This window comes from Magnolia sinica, unplaced genomic scaffold (assembly GCF_029962835.1).
Source record: "Magnolia sinica isolate HGM2019 unplaced genomic scaffold, MsV1 ctg357, whole genome shotgun sequence".
Classification (NCBI taxonomy): Eukaryota; Viridiplantae; Streptophyta; class Magnoliopsida; order Magnoliales; family Magnoliaceae; genus Magnolia; species Magnolia sinica.
In genome coordinates, this window is record NW_026682818.1 from 198722 (window position 1) to 223910 (window position 25189).

At 38.1% G+C, this 25189-nt stretch overlaps 1 protein-coding gene across 4 annotated transcripts in view; it reads left to right on the forward strand.

Annotated features, from left to right (window-relative positions):
* Positions 1–172: 172 nt before the first annotated feature.
* The window catches only part of LOC131236303 (protein BREAST CANCER SUSCEPTIBILITY 2 homolog B-like), a 41180-nt gene continuing 16163 nt past the window's right edge, over positions 173–25189 (forward strand). The window contains exons 1-14 of one of the 4 annotated variants that reach the window (XM_058233417.1): positions 173–1161; positions 1343–1489; positions 8530–8670; positions 10263–11316; positions 12197–12240; positions 12327–12397; positions 12548–12702; positions 21715–21837; positions 21924–22163; positions 22242–22323; positions 22763–22813; positions 22920–22995; positions 23107–23218; positions 23310–23381. In XM_058233417.1, coding sequence (XP_058089400.1) covers positions 762–1161; positions 1343–1489; positions 8530–8670; positions 10263–11316; positions 12197–12240; positions 12327–12397; positions 12548–12702; positions 21715–21837; positions 21924–22163; positions 22242–22323; positions 22763–22813; positions 22920–22995; positions 23107–23218; positions 23310–23381 — 2768 coding nt within the window. In that variant the 5' untranslated portion in view covers positions 173–761. Of the gene's footprint in view, positions 1162–1342; positions 1490–8529; positions 8671–10262; positions 11317–12196; positions 12241–12326; positions 12455–12547; positions 12703–21714; positions 21838–21923; positions 22164–22241; positions 22324–22762; positions 22814–22919; positions 22996–23106; positions 23219–23309; positions 23382–25189 lie in introns of all 4 variants that reach the window. The other 3 variants (XM_058233415.1, XM_058233416.1, XM_058233418.1) reach the window with 3 other exon arrangements.

A 25189-nucleotide genomic window follows, 5' to 3' on the forward strand; every position in this document is an offset into this window, starting at 1 on the left:
TAATTTGAGTATATGCTCGCACGTTGGATTTAGTTCATTCATTGGAAAGGTGTTCCGCATCTATTTTTCGCGATTGACCGTAAGAATCCTTTTTCACATTTCACTTTACCTGTATTGAAAAGTCATTTCGTATAGAAGGCAAATGTGCAACCCATTATTAGAAGACAAACTCCACCATATGAATATCACCTGATATGATTTTTACACATTGAATGAGTGATTGAATAGGTGATCGATTTCTTTAGATATCGGTTATATACTATGTGTCTGCCTATCTTGACACCCAGGGTCATTGTTGTTCGGTTTGAAATGAAGCCAGAATTTCAATCATGGCATGCTTACGCACCCAATATCAAAACACAATAGCAGTACCTCCGTTACAACTACAGGCTGTCCCATTTAAGATTAAATTTGCCCTCCAATTATATGAGTAACCACCATGTGTCTTTTTATCATCAATACTACGATTGCCTTCCATGAAGGATCGGTGTTTAACCTTCTTATCGAAGGCGGTGGCTATTTATGTTTGGTACAACTCAAGATGTTGTTGCGCCATTAGTCATATTTAATTCCATTTTTCATATATTTATTATCGACTCATGCATTGCCACCCAAAGGGATGTTGGATTGGTAAAAAGTCTTCAATTCCATAACCCAACGAATAGGAATGAGTTTTGTTGTAATTGAATGAGTAATTCCGTAGGCATATAAAATTTTTGTAGTTTTTCATCCAATGATGGTTAATGTCCTAAAATGATAAAATGATATGGGAAAATGGATGGACGGCGTGGATAAACCACATGTATGTGGCCCATGCAACTCTTCGACTTCCAATTGCAACATCGCACCTTTCATTCTTATCGAAAAAGTCAAATAAAGATTTCTCTCATAACTCCCTCCCTCCTTTGCGCGCCAGTCTGCAAAACCCTTTGCAATATAAAAAAACAGAAAAGAAAAAAAAAAGAAAGAAAAAAAAAGAGAAGCAAGCAAAGATGGAAACGACGACAACGCCAGAGCTCCCGACGTGGACGATAGTTTCGGATGGCGGAAAACACTTAGAGTGGAGCTTTTCCGGCAGAGTTCCCTATGGCACCTCAGCCCAAACCCCCCCTCAAAATCTCATCAATTCCCTCCCTTCCATGTCTAATTTTGTGCTCCAAGGCAATGCCCACTCCCCATTCTTTCTCTCCCTCTCCCTCTCTCTTTCCTCCCCCCTCTCTCTTTGTATGTATAAATGCACCCATACATGCAAAAAATTGCTGCTGTGTCGAGCAAAAGAACCGAGTTCAATGCAATCAAAGGCATTCTCAAGTTTTGATCGTACTTATTTGCTTGTTTGCAGAATCTTCAAAGATTATTGGAGATGTTGGGAGTGATGAAAGGGACGTTCCGATGTTCCGCACTGGATGGGGAAAGTCCGTCACGGTGAAACAGTCTTCTATTAGAAAAGCATTGTCGGTTCTTGGAGAAGGAGAGATCTTGGAGAGAGGTAAGACTCCATGATGCCTGTTTTCATTTCTCTTTTGCTTTTGTCCTTCTCTTTTCGCCCCCCTCTTCCTCTCAACTGGAAGAATGCACCAATCAGACAGTTAAGATTGCCTCGACTGTGCAATTTTGTAGTGTGGCTTATCCATGGCTGTGGCCATCCAAGGAACAATCTGGATCACTCTACTGCTGGGACATATGTCCTGCTTTTTGTGTGGTGCAGAGAGCTGATTGGAATTGCTCTTAACTGCTTTTTTTTTTTCTCTGTTGCCAATTTTTAATTTCTTCAAGTAGTTTGAAGGGATTGAATATAAAAGAGAAATTTCAGAAATGATTTCATATAAAGCAGTCATAGAAATGGCTTGCTGATAGATCTCAATAGTTACCTTTTGCCAGTTTTTTGTGTTACTTGTTATACTGCTTCACCAATCCATGGATGAGGCCCATTTAGCTGCAAGGTCATATGGTACAGACTGTCCAATTTGCTGGTTTCTATTGTAGATGTCTCGTGGTACGAGATCTCAACAATTAGGTTCCTACCTCTGATATTTGGATCTGTCCTTGCTGAATTTGTACTTTGCCCATTTTGTTTTTTTAAATCTTCATTTCAAGGTTGCTGATCATGATAGACCACAATCTGATTTTCAGACCCTGGTCCTGGCTGGCTGTATCCCATGACCATGCAACCAAGTGGGTGTGTGCATGAATTGGGCACCGATGGACGTCATGTGTAGTTGAACAAAATGCTGTCTTCTGGATAATAAACAGATAGTTAGATGTGTTCATGAACTTGTGTGCTATGAAGTTCATGTCTTTATGCTAGTTAAGGCTTGTATTTTGAATGCATGTATGGGGCTTAGAGTTAATTTTTTCCATTCAATTTCTTTATACTAGGAGTTTGTTTTAGTTCTTTTGATAAACTGAGTTACGTGTATGATGGATATGCATGCTTAAGTAAATCCAAAGGCCAAAAGATAAAGCTTTTGCAATGGAAGGAAACATGAAGTTTCCAACATATCAATATTTGCTCTCTAATTTCACGTCTCTTCATCTTCTATGGGAGAACATGACTAAAGAATGGTCTAGAGTCACTCTGAATGACTTTACATTCATGCCACTTGCAATGAGGTGTGCAATTTCTCTACAAGCAGCGCAATTAAGGTGTTTTAGGCACACGTCTAGGCATTTTTGGTCACCTATGCCTCGCTTGGTCCCCAAGTGAGGCATTTTCCCTAGGTGTGCGCCTAGGTGCGTGACTAGCGCCATGCGCTTGGGTGCCATTTGAAAACAATTGTGGGTGTTCATCCCCATTATCGTCATTTCTCTTAAGAGCCAATTAAAGTAGATTACGTGTGATTTATAGAAAATCCGCGTGGTGTATTTAGAGATTTGAAAAGATTTCTTAGCAAACAACAGCTGGAACGTATCAGACAGTGCCATGTCAATGCCTAAGCGGCCGATGAAGAAGCAATCATGAAGAAACGGTTACAGGACAGATGGCAAAGGGAGAAAGAAAGGAAGTCAAGTAATGGTGAACGGCTATAGCAACCGTCAGGACGTAAGAAGGATCCAGATGGCTGGATCAAAGCTATAAATAGTAGAGGATTTCTGTAAGAAAAATCGTCTCATGCCATCCCAATCAAACCAAACATTACCTGTCAAATTATCCTTTCAACTACCAGTCAATTTACATTCTATAGTGTAATCCTTTACTTTCTTGTCAAGCAAATTACATTTCTTAGTGCAATCCTTTACTTTTAGCCTACTGTTTACATTTCGTAGTGTAATCTATAGCGGTAACCAAGCAGCTGGTAATCTTTAGCTGTAATTTGAGTCTACGCTCCATGTTGGATTCAGTTCATCATTCGGAAAGGTGTTCTGCAGCTGCTCTTCATGACCGACTGTGAGAATCCTTTTCTTATTTTCATTTGTCTGTATCGAAAAGTCCTTTCATACGGAAGGCAAAGGTGCAACCCATCATCAGAGGACAAACCCCACCCTCTGAATATTGCCTAATCTTGTTTATACTTTGAGCGAGTGGCTGAATAGGCGACCGATCTCATCGGATCTCGGTCATACACTACGTGTCTGCCTATCTCGGCGCTTGGGGTCATAGTTGTTCGGTTTGAATTGAGCCACAATTTCAATTCTGGCATGCCCGCACACGTAAAGCCGAAAACAGAACCACGCATAGTGGGTGCCTAAAACAATGGTATTTCAGGTAACTCATGATATCCTTTTTTTGGTTCTTTCTTATATTAGTGTTTTAACCCCTACATTGTTGAGCTTCTCCATTTGCGCCATATAAGAGGTAGAAGGCGAATTAGGCGTTGGCATGGAAACCATGAAAACCTCTAGCAGGACCTAGCGTTGTCATGTGGCGTCACACTCGCCCACCACCCGGCCTATCAGGTCACAGTCGCTTGCGATATGACGAAATCACCATCATGCCATTGGATCGGTGGAGTGAATTACTTGTAGTAAAAATTCGGTCGTTGTGTATTCATGTTGTTCGATCCTAATTGGACATGAATCTTTGCTGATCATTGGGGTTCAAGGGAATTAGAAAATTAGGTTAAAGGATTTGGGGATATTAAAAATTTTGATTTTATGGTTTGGAAAATTTAGGGATTTCGGTAAAATTGTCATTTTGGGTTGGGGAAATTGGGAAATTTAGGGTTAGGATTTGATTAAAATGGAAAATTAGGGTTTAAAATTGGGATGTGGGGTTTTGAGCAAAGAGGATTTGAGAATTTTGTGAAATTAAGGTTTCAATGTTTGAGGATTGAGGGTGTTAAAAGGGTCATGGTTTTGTATGTACCTTCAGAGCACCATATTGGTATAATTTTGTTCTTATTTATTATGTTTGTATCTCTTGTATATTCTCATTTATTGGGTTTTGATCTCCTATAACCATCTATTATTATAAACAAGCCATTGCGAGAAAAGAGAAAAAGTATCATCTCATTCTCCCTCATTCATAATCTTTCGCACCTTTCTTCTCTTTCTCTAATATCATGCATTAACATGGTATTGGAACTTCATGGGTGATTCTCTTTCTCTTTTTCTCCTTCCTCTTTCCCTTTTCTTTTCCTCTTTTCCTCTTCTTCTATTTCTTTGTTTGGCCTCGAAGGCCCATTGCATTCTTCAGATGGGCCTCTGGAACACTATGGTGATGAAAGCAGGGATGCTAGTCCTCATCACCATAATTGTAGATGCTATATGACCCACTAGTTACGACGAGCTCCATCGACCCCATTGACACCAAGAGCAAGGCTGGCAGGCCCCACCACAGTCACTAGTGGACACAGACGGGTCAATTGTTATCATTAGAAGGCCTGTATGTTCTGTCACGTCCACTAGTAGACCCAGATGGGTCAACTGATGTTAGCGGCACGACCTGTAGGTCCCGTTGCATCCACCGGTCAACCCAATCTGGCCTATCAACATTCAAAGTTGGATCCACAAGTCAAAATTGATCATTTTGAGTTGATTTTCCAAACTTTGTAAAGATGACGGAGAGCTTTGATATTGTTCAAAAGGTCCATATTAATTATGGGACACGATGACCATCCTAGATTGGTAATTACCATTGACAAATTAGATGGTAAAGTTTACATGCAATGGTCCCAATATGGAAAAAAATGTTTATTTGAGCAAGAAAGAAACTTGGCCTCATAACCGGGAATAAGAACCACCAATAGATGATTCATCCCATGATGATTGGGAAGGTGGGAATTTGATTGTTATGTCATGGCTATTGCACTTCATGCAATCAAATATAAGTCGTGGATTATTGTTTTGAAAGACAAAAGGAAATATTCGATATGAAGCTAGAGAGACTGGGGTACATAGTTGGAAAACTTACTCCTAACACGATGATTTGGCTCATCTCTATTAGTTGCACATAGAGATTGCCAATCTTAAGCAAGAGGAGAAGTTTGTTGAGGAGTGCTCCGTAGGGTTATGTTAAAGAAGAATCAGACCACCGTCAATCCATTTTCTTCAATCTAGAAGATATCAAGAAAAAATGGAACATCTAAGAAATTTTAAATTCCCGATTGGCCTCCACCTTGATTTTGAGCTACAACGTGTCTAGGTTCTTGGAAGGGATTCCTTGCTCTCTTTAGCATCGATATATAATTGCATAGGGGTGAGACTAGTTGATGGGCCACCATTATTGGGAGCTACTCTATTGTTTTGGAGAGGCCTGCTCTGATATTGATTCAAAATCCTTAAAGGACAAGGACTAGGAAATGGGTGCAACCTTTCTTTAGATGGGGTCTAGTTGAGATGTACCCATTGAGGGAAAAGGAGACACCAACAATACTGTTTGATTCTAAATCCAAGCCTTTATTCAAAAGAATCTTGTTCAAAGCCATGGGCCAATACGATAATGGTTGATGGGGAGTAGAGTTCTGGTGAAAATAGTTTTGATCTTTGAGGTGCAAGTCTTATGGCTCTATTGGGAGATACAAAGCTAGACTTGTCCCAAATGGATTCATGTAGGATATGGAGTTGATTATGAGAAGACCTTCAGTCCGATGGCAAAATTGAATTCCATCCATACTTTTATTGATTCTATTCATTATGCTTGGTGGTTACATCAATTAGAAGTGAAGAATGCATTTATTCAAAGCAATTTTTAGGAATAAATATATATGGCGACACCTCCTGTTTTTAGACCTCAAAGGGAGAAAGGCAAAGTTTACAACTCAAGAAAGGCAATTTATGGATTGAAAGAATCTCCTCGTACCTAGTTTGAAAAGTTATGCAAACACAATTTCTAATGTTGATACTATTGATCCGGATTTAATCTTGAATTTTTTCTTCAAATTTCTTGAGAAAAATGGTGTCCTTTGATAAAGGATATGCATTTGTTGGAGGAGTTCCATCTGTTGCATGAATTTCGGGTCATTTTTGGGGCATTTTTGTGGTCCTAAATCAACTATACCATTGTTGTTTGTGGTAAAATGATTATTTAAATATATTATGTCATCACTAGATTCATGCTCATGCAGTCTTATTTATATTAAATAATTGATATTAGTATCAGTAAATTAAATACATGAATTGTTGTTAGTCTAAGCTTCTTAGGTTAATAAAATCATCAGGTAGTCCGAGACAACATCCATACCAAAGAGTGATTTGTTACACCTAGCATTTTCACTATCAACATCGATGCATGTATCACACCCGTGGGGTAATAGAAACATATCGGGTATCACATGTATTATGTTAATGTATTGCTGTTTTTGAAAACATTGGCAAATTGGTTGAATTTTTTGATGAAACTCAAGGGGATGTTAAAAGAGACAATAATACACACTTAGAACACAAGAACACAAGAACACAAAAAACAAGTACACATGTTAAGTTTCTTTTATACAGGGTCTTAAACTATGCACTGTCTAGGATTTTGCTTCCCTCGGGCGTGGATCTTTGCCTTGATTTTGCAGGATGTTAGGGATGGGCTATCTTGCCTCCTGCCCTTTGATTATGCGGTCTTCGCTCCCTAATGGCTTGCCCCTGTTTTGAGTTGTATAGTTTCTAGGTATTCTTTTTTTTTTTTTCCCTTTCCTTTTCCCCCTTGTTTTTTTGTTCTTTTATCATTTGTTTTCTTGCTTTTGTTGCCTTCTGTCTTTTAATAAATTTACAATCTAAAAAAAAACTATGCACTAGTTGATAGAAGTGATGCAACTATTCTCAAAATTAATTCATATAATTTAAATTATAGAAGATGTATGAAAACACAACCAATACATTCAAAAGCCAAATCTGTCCTACAAATTATAGTGCATTTATTTATTTATATTTATTTTTTATAATTTAAAAAAATTAAATTTATTTTTAAAAATTAATAAATGAGTGTGCCTGGTGTTGAGATCAGCATACACTCATAAATACATAAATATAAGGCATAAATGACATTTGGTCAATGTAATTTTTTAAAACATAATTTATATTTATTTATTGATATTTTTAATTAAAAAAATACTTTTTTATCAAAATTTCAAAAAGTTTTGTAAATCTGTAGATCAACCTCCAAGCATTCTTTCATGATTTTTCCACACTCTAAGCGCGAGTTGAATTGGTGAAATTGGAGAAATTTTATATTTTCTCCAAATTTCATCGTTTTTCCAAATTTGAAAATTGGAGGTCAAAATTCATGATCGAGCATTTAAAACATGCAACATTATGGATTACTAACTTCACTCCGTAGATTCCATGCAATTTAATCAAGAGAAAACAATTTAAATTAACAAAAAAATTACTAATTGAGTTTTTGGTACCACATGCTCTCCGATCTCGATTCTACACGCAAACCTATACACAAGCTTGATAAGGAGTGTTCAAAATGTGTCATAGTTTTGTATGTACTTGTGGAGCACCATAATGGGTGGATTTTATTCTCATTTGTTATGTTCTTATCTCTTGCATGCTCTCATTATTGAGTTCTAATCTCTTGTAACTACCTATTATTAACATAAACCATTGTGAGAGAAGGTTTCCTCTCTTTCTCCCTCATTCGATCTCTTTCGTGTCTCTTTGCTTTCTCTAATATCATGTATTAACAGAGGGTATTTGAATTCTAGGGTTTTTGTCGATTCATTGGAATATTTGATTAGATGTAAGTTTTTGGAAGTGGTGTCAAGCGATCACTTTTTATAAAATATGTAATAACTTTTTATATTGTTTCATTTCATTGTGTTCAACTTAGTTTTAGAACTAAAACTATTAAAAATCGATATCTATATATAACACATGATGCGTTTGGAATCTATAGGCACGTGCCTAGGCGAGCCTAGGTGTTTCGGGCATTCAAGGGCACCTAGTGCCTTTAGGTACATTGCTGCAAAGGCACGACAAAACAAGATGAAAGTTAACCATACTGCATCTAGGGAAACAAGCTGATTGATACTAGCTAGACCGCAACCTTAGAAATTGGTTATGCTTGGAAAGAGACAATGAAGAAACCAATGTTGTGATAATGCTGATATTCCAATACCCCTCTTCATCAAAAATCAAAATTTCTTTTCAGAGGATCTTCTAAGATTATTGGAGAAAGCATTGTTGATGACATTCCAATCTTCAGAACTGGATCAGGAAAATCTGTTGCGGTGAAACAGTCTTCTATTAGAATGGCATTGTCTGTTCTCGGAGGTGGAAAGATTTTGCAGGGTGGTATCTGCAAATCATGTCCATTTCATGTTTTTCTGCTTCTTGAATATTGATTATGATTTTTCTGTGAGCATTTGTTTTTGGCTTTTAGAAAAGTTCTTGTTCATCTTTTGGCAAGTCTTAAATTCTCAAAATAGTAAGTGTAGAGAAATAAGTGAACTATGTAAATATTTTTGTGTATGTAGTTCAGTAGTATGGAGGAGCACCATAGTTCAGCATATAGTTCCGACATATGAATTTTATCAAGAGCTCGCATTTCTTCAATCATAGCCTCTCTTGACTTGGGATGTGATAAAGCTTGACTGAGTTTGAAGGCAATGAAATCGGATGAACAATATGTGAAGCTAAGTTGATTTGTGCCTCCACCCAGCCCGTGAACATCTATCTCACAAGCAATACTAAGTATCTGATCGGCAAATGGGACAAAGGATGTAAACATAGAGGAGATCAGCCCTTACCTTGTGTGAAGAACTCCAAGGAAGAAGATAAGACACATACCTCTTTGAGAAGTTCTTGCCTCCTAAGTCCTAAGTCTCTCACCCTCAATGCCCTAGTTGTTCTTCTCTAAATGGGGAAGATGGGACCCCCTTTTGATCTCCACAAACCCTAGCATGCCTGGGAAGAAAAGTTTTCTTGGGTTCGGCGTGGGATCCTTATGGTGTTCATACAAACTCCCATTGAGAGTATGTCTTGGCAATGATATCTCATATTTCATGTGTTGTTTTTGATAATGGACTTTGGCTAATGTTGGACTTGGAGTGAAGAAACCAAGGCATTACTATCAGATTCTCACTTTTCCAATTGTCATGGGATATGTCATCGCTGTGGGCTCCTCATTATTGCCTGTGGTAATACTAGAACTTCCATTTGCTCCCAATAAACATTTTTGCAAACTGGGACCACTTCAAGTTCTTGCCGTCAAGTTGTGATTGTGGCAATCATCAAACCAGGATAGCGATTTACTTGTCTCTATTTGCGTGTGGGTCTTTCGATTAGCAATAATAACTATGCCATCTCCCATATTTTTAACATAAAAGAACAAAAATCACTTGCCAAAAACCCAGATCTGACATATGGAAGTAATTTGAAGACACAAAACAAATTAAATCATCAACATCAACTGTAGATGCCCACCCACACACATGCATAACTTGTTGAACCATTATTCGGCTACTTCTTGACCCACACCTCCACACCCACGGACATATCTTGTTGCAATCTTATTTGTTTACTGCCTAGTTGTATTCTTCATGAATTCACACACGCACACGCAGCTTGCTCCACTTTTATTCAACTAAGCCTTAATTGTTCATGCATTCTGGATATGTTATCTTGTAGTTAAAAACTTGGTTGGAATCTAGGAAATTGTAATCTCTGTCCTTTCCATTATTCATGCATTCTGCATATCTTGTAGTCAGAAGCTTTGTTGGAATCTAGGAGGGTGTACGCTTCAACCTTCTTCTTTCTTCTGTCTTGTGCATGTGTTCAGTGTTTTTGTGTGTGTGTGTGTTTTGGGGGTGGGGGTGTAAATTTTCCTTGTGGATTGTAAATTTTCCTTGTGGATATAGCTTAACTTCAACACATTCTTGGTGCAGACCAAGTGCATAATGCTGCAGACCATCAATGCCACTCCTCAAATTCACTTTTCCAGACAAGCTCTGGGAAAATGGTAAACATATCGTCTGCTGGTCTCATCAGAGCTAAGACATTGTTGGGGTTGGAGGAGAACTACAACCCTCTTACTTCTCAAGGTCCCAGAGACACAAAGAAACAATCAGGTACTAATGGATTGAGTGGATGGGGAAAGTCGCAGTGTGTGGAGAAGAATGCGAGTGCAATTCTTGGAACTGCCAACATTCATAGTAGTGGGACCTTAGATGCTAGTTCATTTCCAAAATGTCCGATTAGCTGTCCAAGGGATAAATATTCTTCTGGAATTGGAAACCAATCAAAGAAGGATGTACTTGCGAATCTTCTCAATTCTGACACGTGCAGATCTTCTTCAGAACAGCCTCCAGTTAAGTTCCAAACGGCAGGTGGAAGATCTATATCAGTTTCTAGTGATGCATTGCAGCGTGCAAGGAACCTTCTTGGTGAATCAGACTCGGGGATATCACCAAATGAAGATGATACTTATGATCCACTGTTTTTGTTGCCTAGAGAAGAGAAAACTAGCAATGACAATTCACTGAACAAAGAGGATGTTTCTCATGCTTCCTTTTTGTACCAAAATGCTACGATGAACCAATATTGGGGGAACAGATTCCCATCCCATAAAGGGTCAATGTTCAACCAGAAGCAGTCATCCTATCTTCTGGAGGCTACTGATTCTAGGGATGGCATCCTGAAACATGTTGATGCAAATGGCTTGGCATCTGAGGGCATCTCCAGGTCAAACAGCAATAGAGGTTATATGAAAAGGCCTCCTAGTGATGACCTCTATGCAACTCAAATGTTAGTTGGAAATTCTTCAGCAAAAGATCTTGCTTCACAAACAATTCCGGCTACAGTGCCATCAGGTAAGCCACTGGTTGAAATTTCAAACAGCAAGGAGACAACTTGTGCAAATCAGAAGAGAATTACTAGTGAAAAAAGGAGACTTGTGAAGAAAAGCTTTACTTCTCCATTCAAAAGGCCCCGTAGTTCTATGTATGTTTTATTTTCATTTGTTAACTTCTAATGTTTATGTGCAAGGAATGGTACTTGGAATGGTGCCTCTGAAAGCATCTAACATGGGTGCCCTACACATCCTGAAATGGCACACTTATGCAAAATCTAGGCCATTAGCCCTGTGGATTCCATGGTGAATTTGCCCAGGCTGACTCTTCAAGAACAAAAAAAAAAAAAAAAACTTGACTGAAATAAGCAAGTTAACTTGTTAGGAGAGTCACACGTATGTGGAATGTGGACTGATGGTTATTATTTTTTGAGAACGTAAGTCCACTGGTTGCACAACAATCAACCATCCACCCCTCAAATTACTTCCAAGTTAGAACCTTTCATGTGTGTGTGACATCCAACCTATACAATACGTTGTCTGCATCATGAGGATCACCTTTTGTAAAAAAAAAAAACACAGCCACATCCACTCATCGAGCAGACCTCACTTGTATTTTGTTATTTAACAATGGTTGAAAATTGTTTTCTATGGTGTGGCCCACCAGATGAGTGGATGAGGCTGATTTTACATAAGGTCATCCTCATGGTCAGCCCAACCTAATAGAAGAGTTGAATGTCGCATGCACATGATAGAATTGAATTTATTTGCTGGGTGGACCATAAGTTGTGGGGCAACTGGTTGACATGAGACCTCTTATTTTTTAACCATCCATTTTTGCCTGATGAGTTTACTGACCTGTTGTTTTGTCAAAGGCACGTTCACCATGTGGCCACCTGATAAACCACCTGGGTCTAGAATAGGAGTGCCACCTTGGGTTGTGTAAAGTTCTTGCAATTGTGCGGTTGCAACAGTCATCCTCAGTTATCTGTACATCCTGTTTCTGAACTGTTCCTGCTGGTTGCATTGCAGATTCTCCACCCCTTTGAAAAGTAGCATGTCATTCCCTTGCACTGGTAAATCTCTGAAAATGTTCATTGAATGCTACTGTTAGTGTCACCTATTAAAGTTATGCATTTTATGTAAGGGATTGTTTTCTTAGGTTCATCCGCATTACCGACACTCGAAGGTTCCCGTTGCAAAAGAAGGGTTTCCACTCGATATCCGTTTCAGGTTAAGAGGCATACTGTGAAGGAATTTTTTGGAGGGCCACCATGTAAAACTGACTCTGTATGCAATTTTAGTTTTTGTTGCTCCTCCTGTTTTGATACATGTCTGTTTTAGATACTGACTATTGGATTTATTATACCTAAATGATCGTAGCTGACCCATTTATCGAATGAGATAAAGTACATGAATGCGGATAGTGCAGAAAAGTACATATTCCATGCTGCATCTGGCTTGGATGGGATTGGAGCAGAAGCCCTTCGGAACATGTTGGCCCAGTGTGGAGCTTCCTTGCTACATGCCACTAAAGAGTGAACACCCTTTACTCCATTGTGTTTCTTCTATTGTTTGTTTCACACCCTCATTTTGAAAGGCTGTTTTCTCTCACAACTTACTATTTTAGGACATAACGCATATACATATGAAGTCAGTTTGGGCTTGTCAGGGTTGGGCTAAAATGACTATAGCCTAAGACCGGCTTGAAAATTGGTTGGACCATGCTTGCTATGCCCGAGCTTTGATGACGGGCCAAGCCAATAGTTCCAAGCTCGGTCCAAAGCCGGGTTGGGCTCGTTAAGCCAAGCAGTCTGCCTGCGACCCTGGCCCATTGCCACCCTTATTTCTAATTGGCAGCATGAGTTCATGTTGAGATTTGAGAGTATGAAATCTATTGTAGTCCTAGTCTCCTAGAACTACTTCTAGTTCATAATTAATTATGGTTGTCAACAGGTTAGGTCCTTGGGTTACTGTGCATCTGTGCCCAAACTTGCCTAAGGGGGCCAGGTTTGGATCTTGATATATACCTAGTACTAAATCCAATTCAGTCCGTGTACCAATCGGGTGTTAGGCTCATTACTTAAGAGTCATGTTTGAGTTGGGTCCACACTATGAATAGTTCACCAATTTTAGAAATGGTTGTTACTCTTCAACTATATGCCTGACATATTTGTAAGGAATTCCAAGCTATCCAAGTTATTGACCCTATTGCTGATGGAGGAGAATCCAAAAACTACACCGAGAAGATGATACTAATCATCTGATTTTGCCATGGATTTGGAGCAGTCACCATTTTACTTTTAACCGTCCAGATTGCTTGGTTCTTGGAAATTGTTTCTCTATTAAGTGAATGGAATGAATACAAAGGTATGGTATTTATAGGTTTCTCAAGTCCATCTCGGTAGATTCTATAAATTTTCTTTAGTTTATCTAGAGAGATCCTGGAGACCTGAATCCTAATTCATTTGGTTGCACCAAATATTATGAAATTTCATGATTTTTATGATATCTAGTGCAGCCAAATGCACCCTAAAAGATTTACATAGATTACAAGCATATCTTCATAGTACATAGGAATTACAAACAATGCCCTCATATGAATTACGCCAAAATCTCTTGACATACAGAATGGAAGGAATACAACGGTATGGTATTTAGAGGTTTCTCAAGTCCATCTGGGTAGATTCTATAAATTTTCTTTAGTTTATCTAGAGAGATCCTGGAGACCTGAATCCTAATTCATTTGGTTGCACCAAATATTATGAAATTTCATGATTTTTATGATATCTAGTGCAGCCAAATGCACCCTAAAAGATTTACATAGATTACAAGCATATCTTCACAGTACATAGGAATTACAAACAATGCCCTCATATGAATTACACCAAAATTTCTTGACATATAGAATGGAATGAATACAAAGGTATGGTATTTATAGGTTTCTCAAGTCCATCTGGGTAGATTCTATAAATTTTCTTTAGTTTATCTAGAGAGATCCTGGAGACCTGAATCCTAATTCATTTGGTTGCACCAAATATTATGAAATTTCATGATTTTTATGATATCTAGTGCAGCCAAATGCACCCTAAAAGATTTACATAGATTACAAGCATATCTTCATAGTACATAGGAATTACAAACAATGCCCTCATATGAATTACGCCAAAATTTCTTGACATATAGCATTGTTTCTTAACAGTCCCTGTTAAACTTTGTTAGGCAAAGATGACACAGGGTGGATGAGGAAGAAGAGAGGAGGAGAATGGATTTTTTGGACAATCTGCACAATTCAAAGATGTTGATTTTTTTTAGAGTTTTGCAAGAGAATTTTCTCCCTAAACTCACAAATTTTATTTTATAATATTCAAACTCTCCTCATATATATGGCTGTAGAGGTCTTCAGTTCACACAGGTGTTAAGTACAGAATATAAAGATCTAAGGAGAACTTTCAAATCCACTAGACTTTACTAATTTTAGATCTAAATCATATCCTAAAATTTGGCTTCTAAATTTCAAATCCCAAAAAGGGGAAATAACCATGGTATTTAAAAAAGGTTACATCACCGTAATGGTGGGACCCTTTGTGATACTAAATCGGTTGTTCTGAAAAAAAATGGCCCACCAGAGGATGATATGGGGCCATAACAGACTGATATGAACCCACAATGTTTGATACAGGGCTGCTATAGTTTCCTCTATTTTTTTTAAAACCGTTATAGGGCTGTAATGGCCATTGTTATCGTTATTAAATACCTTGGAAATAACACCCATTAGAAAGATTGTAAATCTTAAAAGATCTTCACAAAGTAGAGAACTATTAATGGCTTAATTACACGTAAGATCCTATTAAAGATCCTCAAATTCTTCACTAGATAAACACTTTTAAAGAATCAAGCCACAAGCACAACTTCATATATGGGGCCCTTCAAACGGGCTGCGGGACAATGATTTTAAATATCGGTATTGAGGGGCGTATTGGCTAGGCTGAAAGCAATACGATATGGACTGTATCGGATTGTATCGATCAAAAATTTTTTCTATGCCAAAAAATTAAGGAAATATATTAGAGAAAAGGAAAAAGTGAGATGTTCAAGTCTAATGTGTATTAGACAACTATTTGATAAGAATGCTATTTGTCGGCTTGAGTTGCTTGACCTGTTGAAACTTGAAAGTCAACCAAATGGGCCCTAGTTGAACTCAAATCAAACATTATTTGTGAATTAGCGCCCATTACATTGAAATACAACCAGTGTTTTAAATAACGGTAGCGTGTTGCGTAATGTTTAGCCCTTTGTAAAGTGTAGCGTAAACTACATGATACAATAGAAGTAGATTCAAAGTCTCTTGACAAGTTCTCACAGACACATATTAACTACAGAGAAACATACAATGCTCCATAGGTGTACAAAACACACACAAACACAATTACATGTATTTCCACACTCAAGCTAGAGCATGGATATCGATCATGCCTAGCTAGAACAGATACAAAGAAGATGATATGACGATCAGCATGGGCCGTTGTTCCCCCTCAAACACAACATGACAAGATATAAGATTTTCAATTGTTGGTTGTCTATAGATGTGGCTTGAACTTTCTTAATTTGTTGAATCTTCTCTTCAAATAGAAGGCCAAACCAAACTTGACAACCATCGAGTCACCAACTCATCATTCACATGCAAAGTCTTCTCCCAAACACGTGCAACATTGCACAACAAATGTGTGAACTACACTCATAACATTTGAGAGGATACACATATTGGCATGCGAAGAGAAATGTGTGCAAAACGTGCAACACTATGTGAGTGAATTACACACGCAACTAATAACAAATGCCTAATAAAGGAAGAAATGATGAACGGAAAAGGAAAGCTTCACTACTTATAGAAATCTTCCATGTCAAGTTGGGTCAAACATTACTCAAACAATTTGTGTGCGAAGTACTTCTAAGCACGGAAGGATAACATCAAGTACACAATCACCATCTTCAACATGATTCTACATCTCATTTCACAACCTTGCAATATCAAAACATGAAGGCAAAAAGAAATTTCAGCAAAAACCCAAAAACAAGGGTTGACAACACCCATTTCTCACAAAAAAAACGTCACAGCACACCCCAAATGTCGATGAAACTTCACGATTCTTGTTTCTGGTGATTGCACATGATTAACCACACCTGCTTTGTGGAAAATCTGTCCAAAAAATCCTCAGAAAAACAATACAACAAGAAAACCGAAGTTTGAACTTTTTTCAACTTTTCTATATTTCATTGAAACACTAAAAAAAATTTATCCAAAAATTGTAGAAAAATCACCAACATTCTTTTAAAATCATTATGGTTTAGATCTCGTAATTTTATGCTTAAAAGGATTTCTTGGCTGTGCCCTGCTGATATCATCCGTATGCATGGATGACGTTAACAGTGGGCCCCACTATTGTAAGCTGTGATCAGGTTCCCAAACCACTATGATACCAAGTACATTTAAGAAGAAATCTGTAGAAGAAGTTGAAGAGAAAGGGTAAACAGAGAGTTGTGTTATGGCAGTAGGTGACGTTTCCTTATAGGAGACGTCCCTCCCCTGTTATGTAGGTCTCTCTCTAGAATTCCTCTTGGTCCGCACGCTTGTATGTACGATCATGTATGATGAAGCTTAGTTCATCCATGTTTCTCTCTGTCCTCTCTCCACTGGTGTGGTTTATATAAGGAGGGCCATAGGTAGAGAGAGGCACCCTCTTCCATTAGTTCATCTTCTTGGGTATTCTTTGGTGTAGGATTTCTTGTATGGGTGGGAGAGAGGTAAGCCTTATATTTTTGTTTCCGTTGTTTCTAGCGAAGAAGAAAGCTATGTGTTGTTGCCCTTGTGGAGTGAGAATATTGATGAACCACGTAAATCCTTTTGCCTCTTGCTTCTTGTTTTGGTTTGGCCATTTTCTTTTGTGTTTTGGCCTCGCTTACATTGATCATATGTGGGCGGTTTTCTGCTACAATTGGTATTGGAGCCTTTTAGCACAAGATCGATGTTGGCATTTGTTTTGTCATTGTGTTTCAGATAGCTGGATCGAGTTCTACTAGATTCGACGTGCCGAAGTTTGATGGATCCAATTATGCATTGTGGAAACTCAAGATGAACGTGGTGTTGGTGAATGAAGGATGTGCAATTGTGATTCAAGAAAAGGAAAAGAAGCCTATATAGGTGAAAGATGGGGTATTTGAAGAGAAAAATCAATTAGCCATGGTGAACCTTATTGCTCTAGATGATTTGGTTTTGTTCAACGTGTCCGATCAAACCATTGCAAAAGGTTTGTGGGACAAATTGTAAAACCTTATGAAGGGAAATTGATGTCGAATAAGATATTTCTTCGACAACAACCGTATAACTTGAAGATAAAGGAAGGATCTTCTTCACAATATCACTTTAATGGGTTTAACACTATGATTAGCAGATTGGCGGCAATTGATGTGAAGATTGACGATGAAGAAAATGTTGCAGTTCTACTCTATTCGATGCAAAATTTGCGGGGTGGTTTGATTATGAATCTCAGCAATGGTCCATACCTCACTATGGAGTTAGGAGTGTCCACATTGCTTACTGAAGAGTCTCGTGGAAAAACTTAAGGAGAATTTGTTGGTGATGCTATGATGGTCAGATGAAGATCTATTGAGAAGGGTATTGGTGGGAGAGATTAGACGAGATCCAAGTCAAAAAGGCACAAAACATGTAAGTGTTAGAATTACGGAAAGAATGGTTACTTGCGTAAAAATTGTAGATTAAAAAAAGCACATCAGGAAAATAACAAACCTGATTCGCATGATCAAACATCATATTCAAAGGGTTCGTAAGGAAATCTAGTTGAGAAAGATAATTCATTCGAGGATGGGGAAGCATTGTTTGCAACGATTGCACGAGATCACATGAGCCATCGAAGGATCTTAGATTCGGGCTCTTCGTTCCATATGACTCCACAAAAAGATTGTTTCTACACATATCGGTCATGTGACGGCGGCACACTTTGCACTGGTGATGATGGTATGCGTAAATTTGTGGGGATTGGAGACGTCAAAATTACTGTGTTTGTTGGTATTATACCTACAATTTTTGGTGTGTGGCACATACCGAACCTATGAAAGAGTCGTTTGTCATTGGAAAAGTTTAAAATTTTAATGAAGATGTCTATAAATTTCCTAGTGAAAAGAGTCGATTGAAAATTGTAAAGGGAGCAATGATGGGGTGAAATGAGAGTTAATGGCCAGTTTATACGTTTGGTTGGAGATACCGTAGTTGGCGATGCTATTGTTTCTAATGCTGTGAAAGACTACTACAATCTGGCACATGCAATTGGGCACATGAGCAAGCAAGGACTAAAGGTACTTTTTGATTGAAATTTACTTCATGGTTTAAAGTCTATTGATTTGGTTTTTTTTTTTTTTTTGAAGATTGCCTATCTGGAAAGCTTCATATAGCTCATTTTCCTACATCCACTACCAAAAGTAAAGATGCTTTAAATTTAATTCATTCTGATACTTGGGAGGCTCTTGTCGAATCCTTTGGAGGTTCGAAGTATTTTTGTTTCTTTTATTAACGATTTCTTCAAAAAGATATGGTTTACATGTTAAGAAGAAAAATGATGCTTTTACTTGTTTTGTCGAGTTTAAAACATTAGTTGAAAATCAAAAGGAAAATAAAATTAAGTGTACGAGAACTAACGATAGAGGAGAACACACCTCGAAAGAATTCAAGGATTTTCGTAGTGAGCATGACATTGAGAGGCACTACACGGTCCCCGGTACTTCACAATAAAATGGAGTTGCAGAATGTATGAACGTACCCTTACGGTGATCACGTTAGGAGCATGCTAATTTCGATTAGACTTGAGCTGTCGAGCATTGTTTTTGGGTGGAAGTCGTTAATATGGCTTGTTATTTGGTAAATCGTTTTCCCATGACTGCACTTGATTGCAAGATCCCTGAAGAGGTATGGCCTAAAAAAATTGTTAATTATTCGTTCCTTCGCAATTTTGGTTGTGACGCTTATGTATGGATTCCCCAAGAGCAGAGGACTAAGCTGAATGTGAGGTCCAGAAAGTGTATTTTTCTTGGCTATGCAGATGGAACAAAGGGGTACAGATTGTGGGACCCTATGGCCACAAGTTAGTGATTAGCCGAGATATTTTTAATGAAGATTTGTTGGGGCCAGTATTCGAAATATCAGTATCGCGTTACGTATCACACTGTTGGGATACGGATATGTATATGTTATCGCATGGGATATATCGGTTGTATCGCATAATGTACCGCTGTTGTTGGAAACATTGGGAAATTGGTCAAAAATTTCAATGAAACTTCAGTGATTGTTAAAAAGTCATCAATACACACTTATAAATCAAATCATTACAAAAAATAAGTGCACATAATAGGTTTTCTTTGCATGGGGTCCTAATCTATGCGTTGTCTAACAGAATTGATGCAAGTATATTTAAAGTCTATTCATATAATTTATAAATGTAAGAAGATGTGTGGGGATTTATGCTATTTGTTAACACTACATAGCGTTGTAGCTATGCTACGGCTATGCTATGCTACAGATGTTCTTCAAAACACTGAATACAACAAATGGAATATGAAAGCATGATAAAAATGACAACCTTTTCTTTTGATTTTTCCCATAATTGTCCATTACGCTTTGATTTGTCGGATCCCACTCAATACTTTGTTTTGATCTCCAAAAGATGCCTAGATCTAGTCTAAAGTGACTTTCTAAGCTTCTTCCATGGTTGAAATGGAAAAAGAAAAATGAGAGAAAAATTGAAACAAATTTCAGATTTAGGCATTTATGGTTGTGTCTGCCCATAGCTGGCCGAATTGGTGCCAATATGGTCTTATATGGTCCAATATTATGAGGAAGGGCTGATTTGTCCTGTATCCTGTAATATATCTGGTTAATATGGTTATGATTTGCCCGTATCGACGGATATGATGCGAATTTTTAAAGGCATGCAGTAGACGCTGAAATTGAGTTTCTGTGACCCATTTCTTCATTGCATGCTTCTTGCGATGATTTCCTCTTGCATTTGAACGCTGAACAACCATTTGCTACATATCAGTGTTAACGATCAGAAGCGGCGGTAGAAGTATCTGCCATCCTTTGAGGAGGAGAAACATGTTGGGGAATCTGTCCTGAAGCAGCTTTCTCGGGAATAGAGCAATAGTGAAGCTTGATGTGTTTTATGCCTGCATAATTATCGGATTTGTGGCATTTGCCGCTGTATATGTAGCATATGCATTATCATGACAAATAATGGAAAGATTAGACAATAGAATATGAAGGTCCCAAAGTAGAAACTGTTGCCAAGTCAACTCAGCAGCTGATGAGGAAGACAGAGAGCAGAATCAGACATGTGAAAAGCATTGGGGAAATTACATGAATTCATTCAAAAAATCTTCTAGCTGACACTCCTTTGGAGCATTGCAAGCTTATTGGCAGTAAAAGTTATACTTCTATCTCTATTCAAACTTCCCGTGAAAACGTTTGCAAGTGTTCAGTGTAGATGTAAACTATAGAGCTATTTCTCCACCCTGTACCATATCCTGGGGCCTGTTTGGATAGGCTGAATCCAAAATGTGGAAGTGGAGAACTCTCTTGGAATCCTCAAATTTGGGAATTGTAAGGGAAAAAGGAAGGCAATCCTTTTTGCATTTCCAATGTTTGTTTGGCAATGTGAACTTCTTAGTAAATATGTTTCTTTTCTCATTCATATTGTTTGTTATGCCATCTTGAATGGGTAACCACCGAAACCAAGGAGAAGTGTAATAATGGCAACTTTAAAGATCACATCAGAGGGTTATAGCATTTTCCCACCGAGGAATTCAATTTAATAAGTTTTGTTTTTTTTTTTTTTTTGTTTTTTGTGGGAAATGGTTTTAGTCACTTTTAGATGAATACTTTGGAAAAAAGAAACTATTTCCTCTGGTTTCTCAAACAGAGAACTATCAAATCAAAGGAATTCATATTCTTTTCCATGGTTGACCACCGTTTTCTCTCGAAACAAACAAGTTTGTAGTTCATTTCAAAGTTTAAATATGCTTATTAATGTATGAATGGCTGGATTTGTGGATATCTTGATGGCACTAAAATGTGTCTCATGAATGTGCATTTGAGTGAAATAGTTTTCATTATAATGCCGCTCGAAATTTAAATCTGCTTTGATACTTGGGAATATGGGATACAAAGTTGTGCATAGTCTTGGTCGTATATTTTCTTCTTCCTTAAGACTTTTTAGAGTAATGTCGATGCTTTCTGATGATTAGCCTATTAATGGTCCAATTCTGCACGACTGGATGGAATTTAATTACTTAACTGTGTTAATGATCCTTGGTCAAGTATACTGAGGGTAATTTCATTATTCCAATTAACTTATTTTCTAATATAAAAGAAATAGGTTTGTGCTATGTGGATTCAAGCATTGCAGCTTATAAATTTCTTAATCTTCTTTGAATTGTCTCATTTAGCTCTCTTCCATTAACATTGATTTCTTCCTCTTTAGGTGGGTTGCAAACCATTACAAATGGATTGTATGGAAACTTGCATGCCTTGAGAGAGGCTATCCAGCTCATGCTAGTGGCAAATTCTTGACAGTGCCCAATGTGCTTGAGGAATTAAAATGCAGGTTGGTTAAGTGTTCCCAGTTTGTATTTTGATGTATTAGGTTCTGAAACATCCACCAACAATGCCAATGATGTTCTTGGATAAAAGGTACGAGAGAGAAGTAAATCATGGTCATAGGTCTGCAGTTAAGAGAATTTTGGAAGGCGATGCATCACCTGCTTCAATGGTAGTTCTATGCATTTCAGCTATTTGCTCCTACCCTGATTCAGACCCTGAGATAGCGGAATGCCCTTTGGCACCATATGAATATCCTAAGAAGATAACTGGCTGGAGTGGAGGTGGAGCTGAAAATAATCATGTTGCAAAAATAGAACTAACTGATGGTTGGTGAGTAACATGCAGATTATTATGTTCAATGCACCAAATGTGCAATTCTGAAGGCTCTAACACAATTTTGTTGCGTAGGTATTCATTTGATGCCCTTTTGGATGCACCACTTACTAAGCAACTTGTTGCTGGAAAATTGTTTGTGGGCCAGAAACTTCGGGTACTCATTGTTTTTAGTGTTTGAAATATATCCCACTGATAATGCAAAGTCTATTCATTAGTGTAGGATTTTGAATCCTACTCCCCCTTCACTACTCAATGTGGCACGTGTGCGAGATCTGGGATTTTCATCTTATGAAGCACTCCACCTACCATGGCCCAAAAATGAGGCTTGTTCACTCATCAGTTGCGGTAAAGGATGAATGGTCAGAAAGGACCAACTGTCCAGTTTTGTTGTACATGCAGCTTCCGTGAGGACTGGACATGCCTGATTTTTGGCCCACAGGCCATAACACATGCCTGGATCTCTCATGCAGGTAACACATTGGAACCTGCAGGGAGAGTAAGATTTGCAGTCCTGTGAGTAGCCATAGAAAGGCTCTATCTCTTTTGGTGGAACTTGGCTTCAGCTGACAGTTAATGGGGATTGTCTTTTGAAGATTTGGGGAGCAGGCTTATGTGGCTGGGTTGCACCGGTTTCACCCCTAGAGGTTCTTGTTTTCTCTGTTTTCTTTTGTTGTTCTAAGATCAAAACTTTTCATCTTATCAAATTAATTGATTTTCTTAATTGCTGCTGGCTGCTGCTTCTATTTGTAGTCATCCAAGACAATCAGTTTGGTTATGCACATAAATGGGACATATCGAGCACATTGGGCTGACCGGTTGGGATTCTGTATGCACTTTTAAGTTGCATGGTGGATATTGTGACTTTATTTTCAGTGTACTACATATAAACATTTGGCTCATATCCTGCTTTCGATTCACCTTTTATCTATGCTTCTAGGTAAGAGCATTGGTGCGCCATTGGCTTTTAGGTGCATCAAGTGTGCAGGGGGTCCAGTTCCCAGGACATTGGTTGGGGTGACACGAATTTATCCTATTCTATACAAGGAGAGGTGAAATTTTTTAGTAACTGATCATATTTTATTAGGAACCCTCTTGTTCTTATCTAGTAGTTCCAACAATATATCCACATTTTCTGTTCAGGTTAGCTAATGGAGGTTTTGTGGTAAGATCGGAAAGAATGGAAGCTAGAATGATGCAACTATACAACCAGAGGTACGTTATTTTGATGAATGTTACTTGCAAGTACCCTGTACATGCTAATTTGGTGCGCATGCCGCGTATGAGAGATCCAGGCTATTAATTTGGTGGGCTCTGCAGTGAATGTGCCCTAACTCAAAATCATGCCAGTCTTAGTCTTCATGTTGGCCTCATATGCATAAGAGAAAATGGAGGGCCAAAAGGATCTGACCAATTGCTCATGTTCTATATACACTTTTGGCCTAGATGAATTGACTAATTTGATTTATGGTCTTTGCCTCATTCACCATGAGATTACTTGCAACGTTTTATGTATCGGTATCATACTGCGATCATGTCCTTTGGATATGAAAATATCATGGGAAATGTCCAGAAATATCTCATTTATCATGTAATATATAGGTCTAAGAGAAACACTAGAGATACTTTAGGGCTTGTTTGGATATAGTGCCAACTGGTGCAGGCATTCAATTTATGTTGATAGGACGTTTGCACTTGCTTGGGAAGTTGAGGAGGTTACGGAAAATGGTTTGCCCTTCCATGTCCTTGCTCAACAAGGGAGTACAACCTTTTGTTTCAAAAAGTCAAATGGAGGGAAGAGAGTGTCTCTGACGTGGAGTTTTAAATGAAAATTTTGGAGGTAAAAAGGTTTCCCTTTGTGGGATTGTAGTCCAAACAGTTTTAGATGCAAAGGAAAAGCATTTTCCAAGACTTTTCTTTTGCAAAATACAAGTGCAAAGGGTTTGCTTTCCCTAATAGTGATGTCACTTTACCTTCCACCAGTGTTCGTAGTATCGATATTGTTACAAGTTTCACTAGCTGGAGATACAGAAACATGTATCGATATTGCCGATTCCCATAAATATATCATTTATTGAGGGAAACTTGGGGAAAATGGTGGAATTTTTCAGTCAAACATCAAGAGATGCTAAAATATACATATTTGCATATTTAATAGGAAAAAATTGCAAAAAGGATGCATATATAATAAGTTTGCATTTAATGGGGGCCTAAAAGCATGTGCCATATAAGAATTCAGTGCAATAATAACTATAATGAGTTTGTATAATACAAATGCAAGTACCAAGCAATAACTAAGACATCTAAATAGTAAAGGAACTCAAAAACATACCTATCTCGCCCTCATACCCACATGGAGTTATGAGGTGGCTCAAAGTCGTCATCTCCTTACTCAGTCTGTCGTGATCGGTGTTTGAGTTGTCGATGTTGCTACATGTTTCGCCGGACGGAGATAAAGATATAATATTGTTATCGCCGATAACTGGAAATGTGGGGAAAAAGGGGGAAGCGTGGGAAAATGGTGGAATTTTTCAATGAAACTTCAGGACATGCCTAAATACACATTTGTTTATTCAGGAATGAAAAAATTGCAAAAAGAATGTGTTAAATAATAAGTTTTCATTTAATGGGACCCAAAAAGCATGCGTTGGCTTAAGAAATCACTCCAACAGTAACCATAATGAGTTTATATAATACAAATGCAGCTAATTTACAATAATTAAGACATGTAAAAGTAAATGAATTAAAAAAGTACACCTTTCCAGCCATATTTCATCTCCACATGGAGTGACGAGGTGGCTCGTAGTCATCATTCGGATCCTGTTGTAGTTGGGCATGGTATTATTGCCCAATATGTTGGCAGTATTGTTCCCAAGTTATCCTTTACTCATACCAATTGAGGAACTCCCTTATGTACCTTTGGTAGTCGTCCTCCCCGAATTGTACGAGTACGCCTAGACGTGGGTACTGCGTGACATATCAATGGCATTCGCTGAGTAGGGTGTTGAGTAAAAAGATCAAGT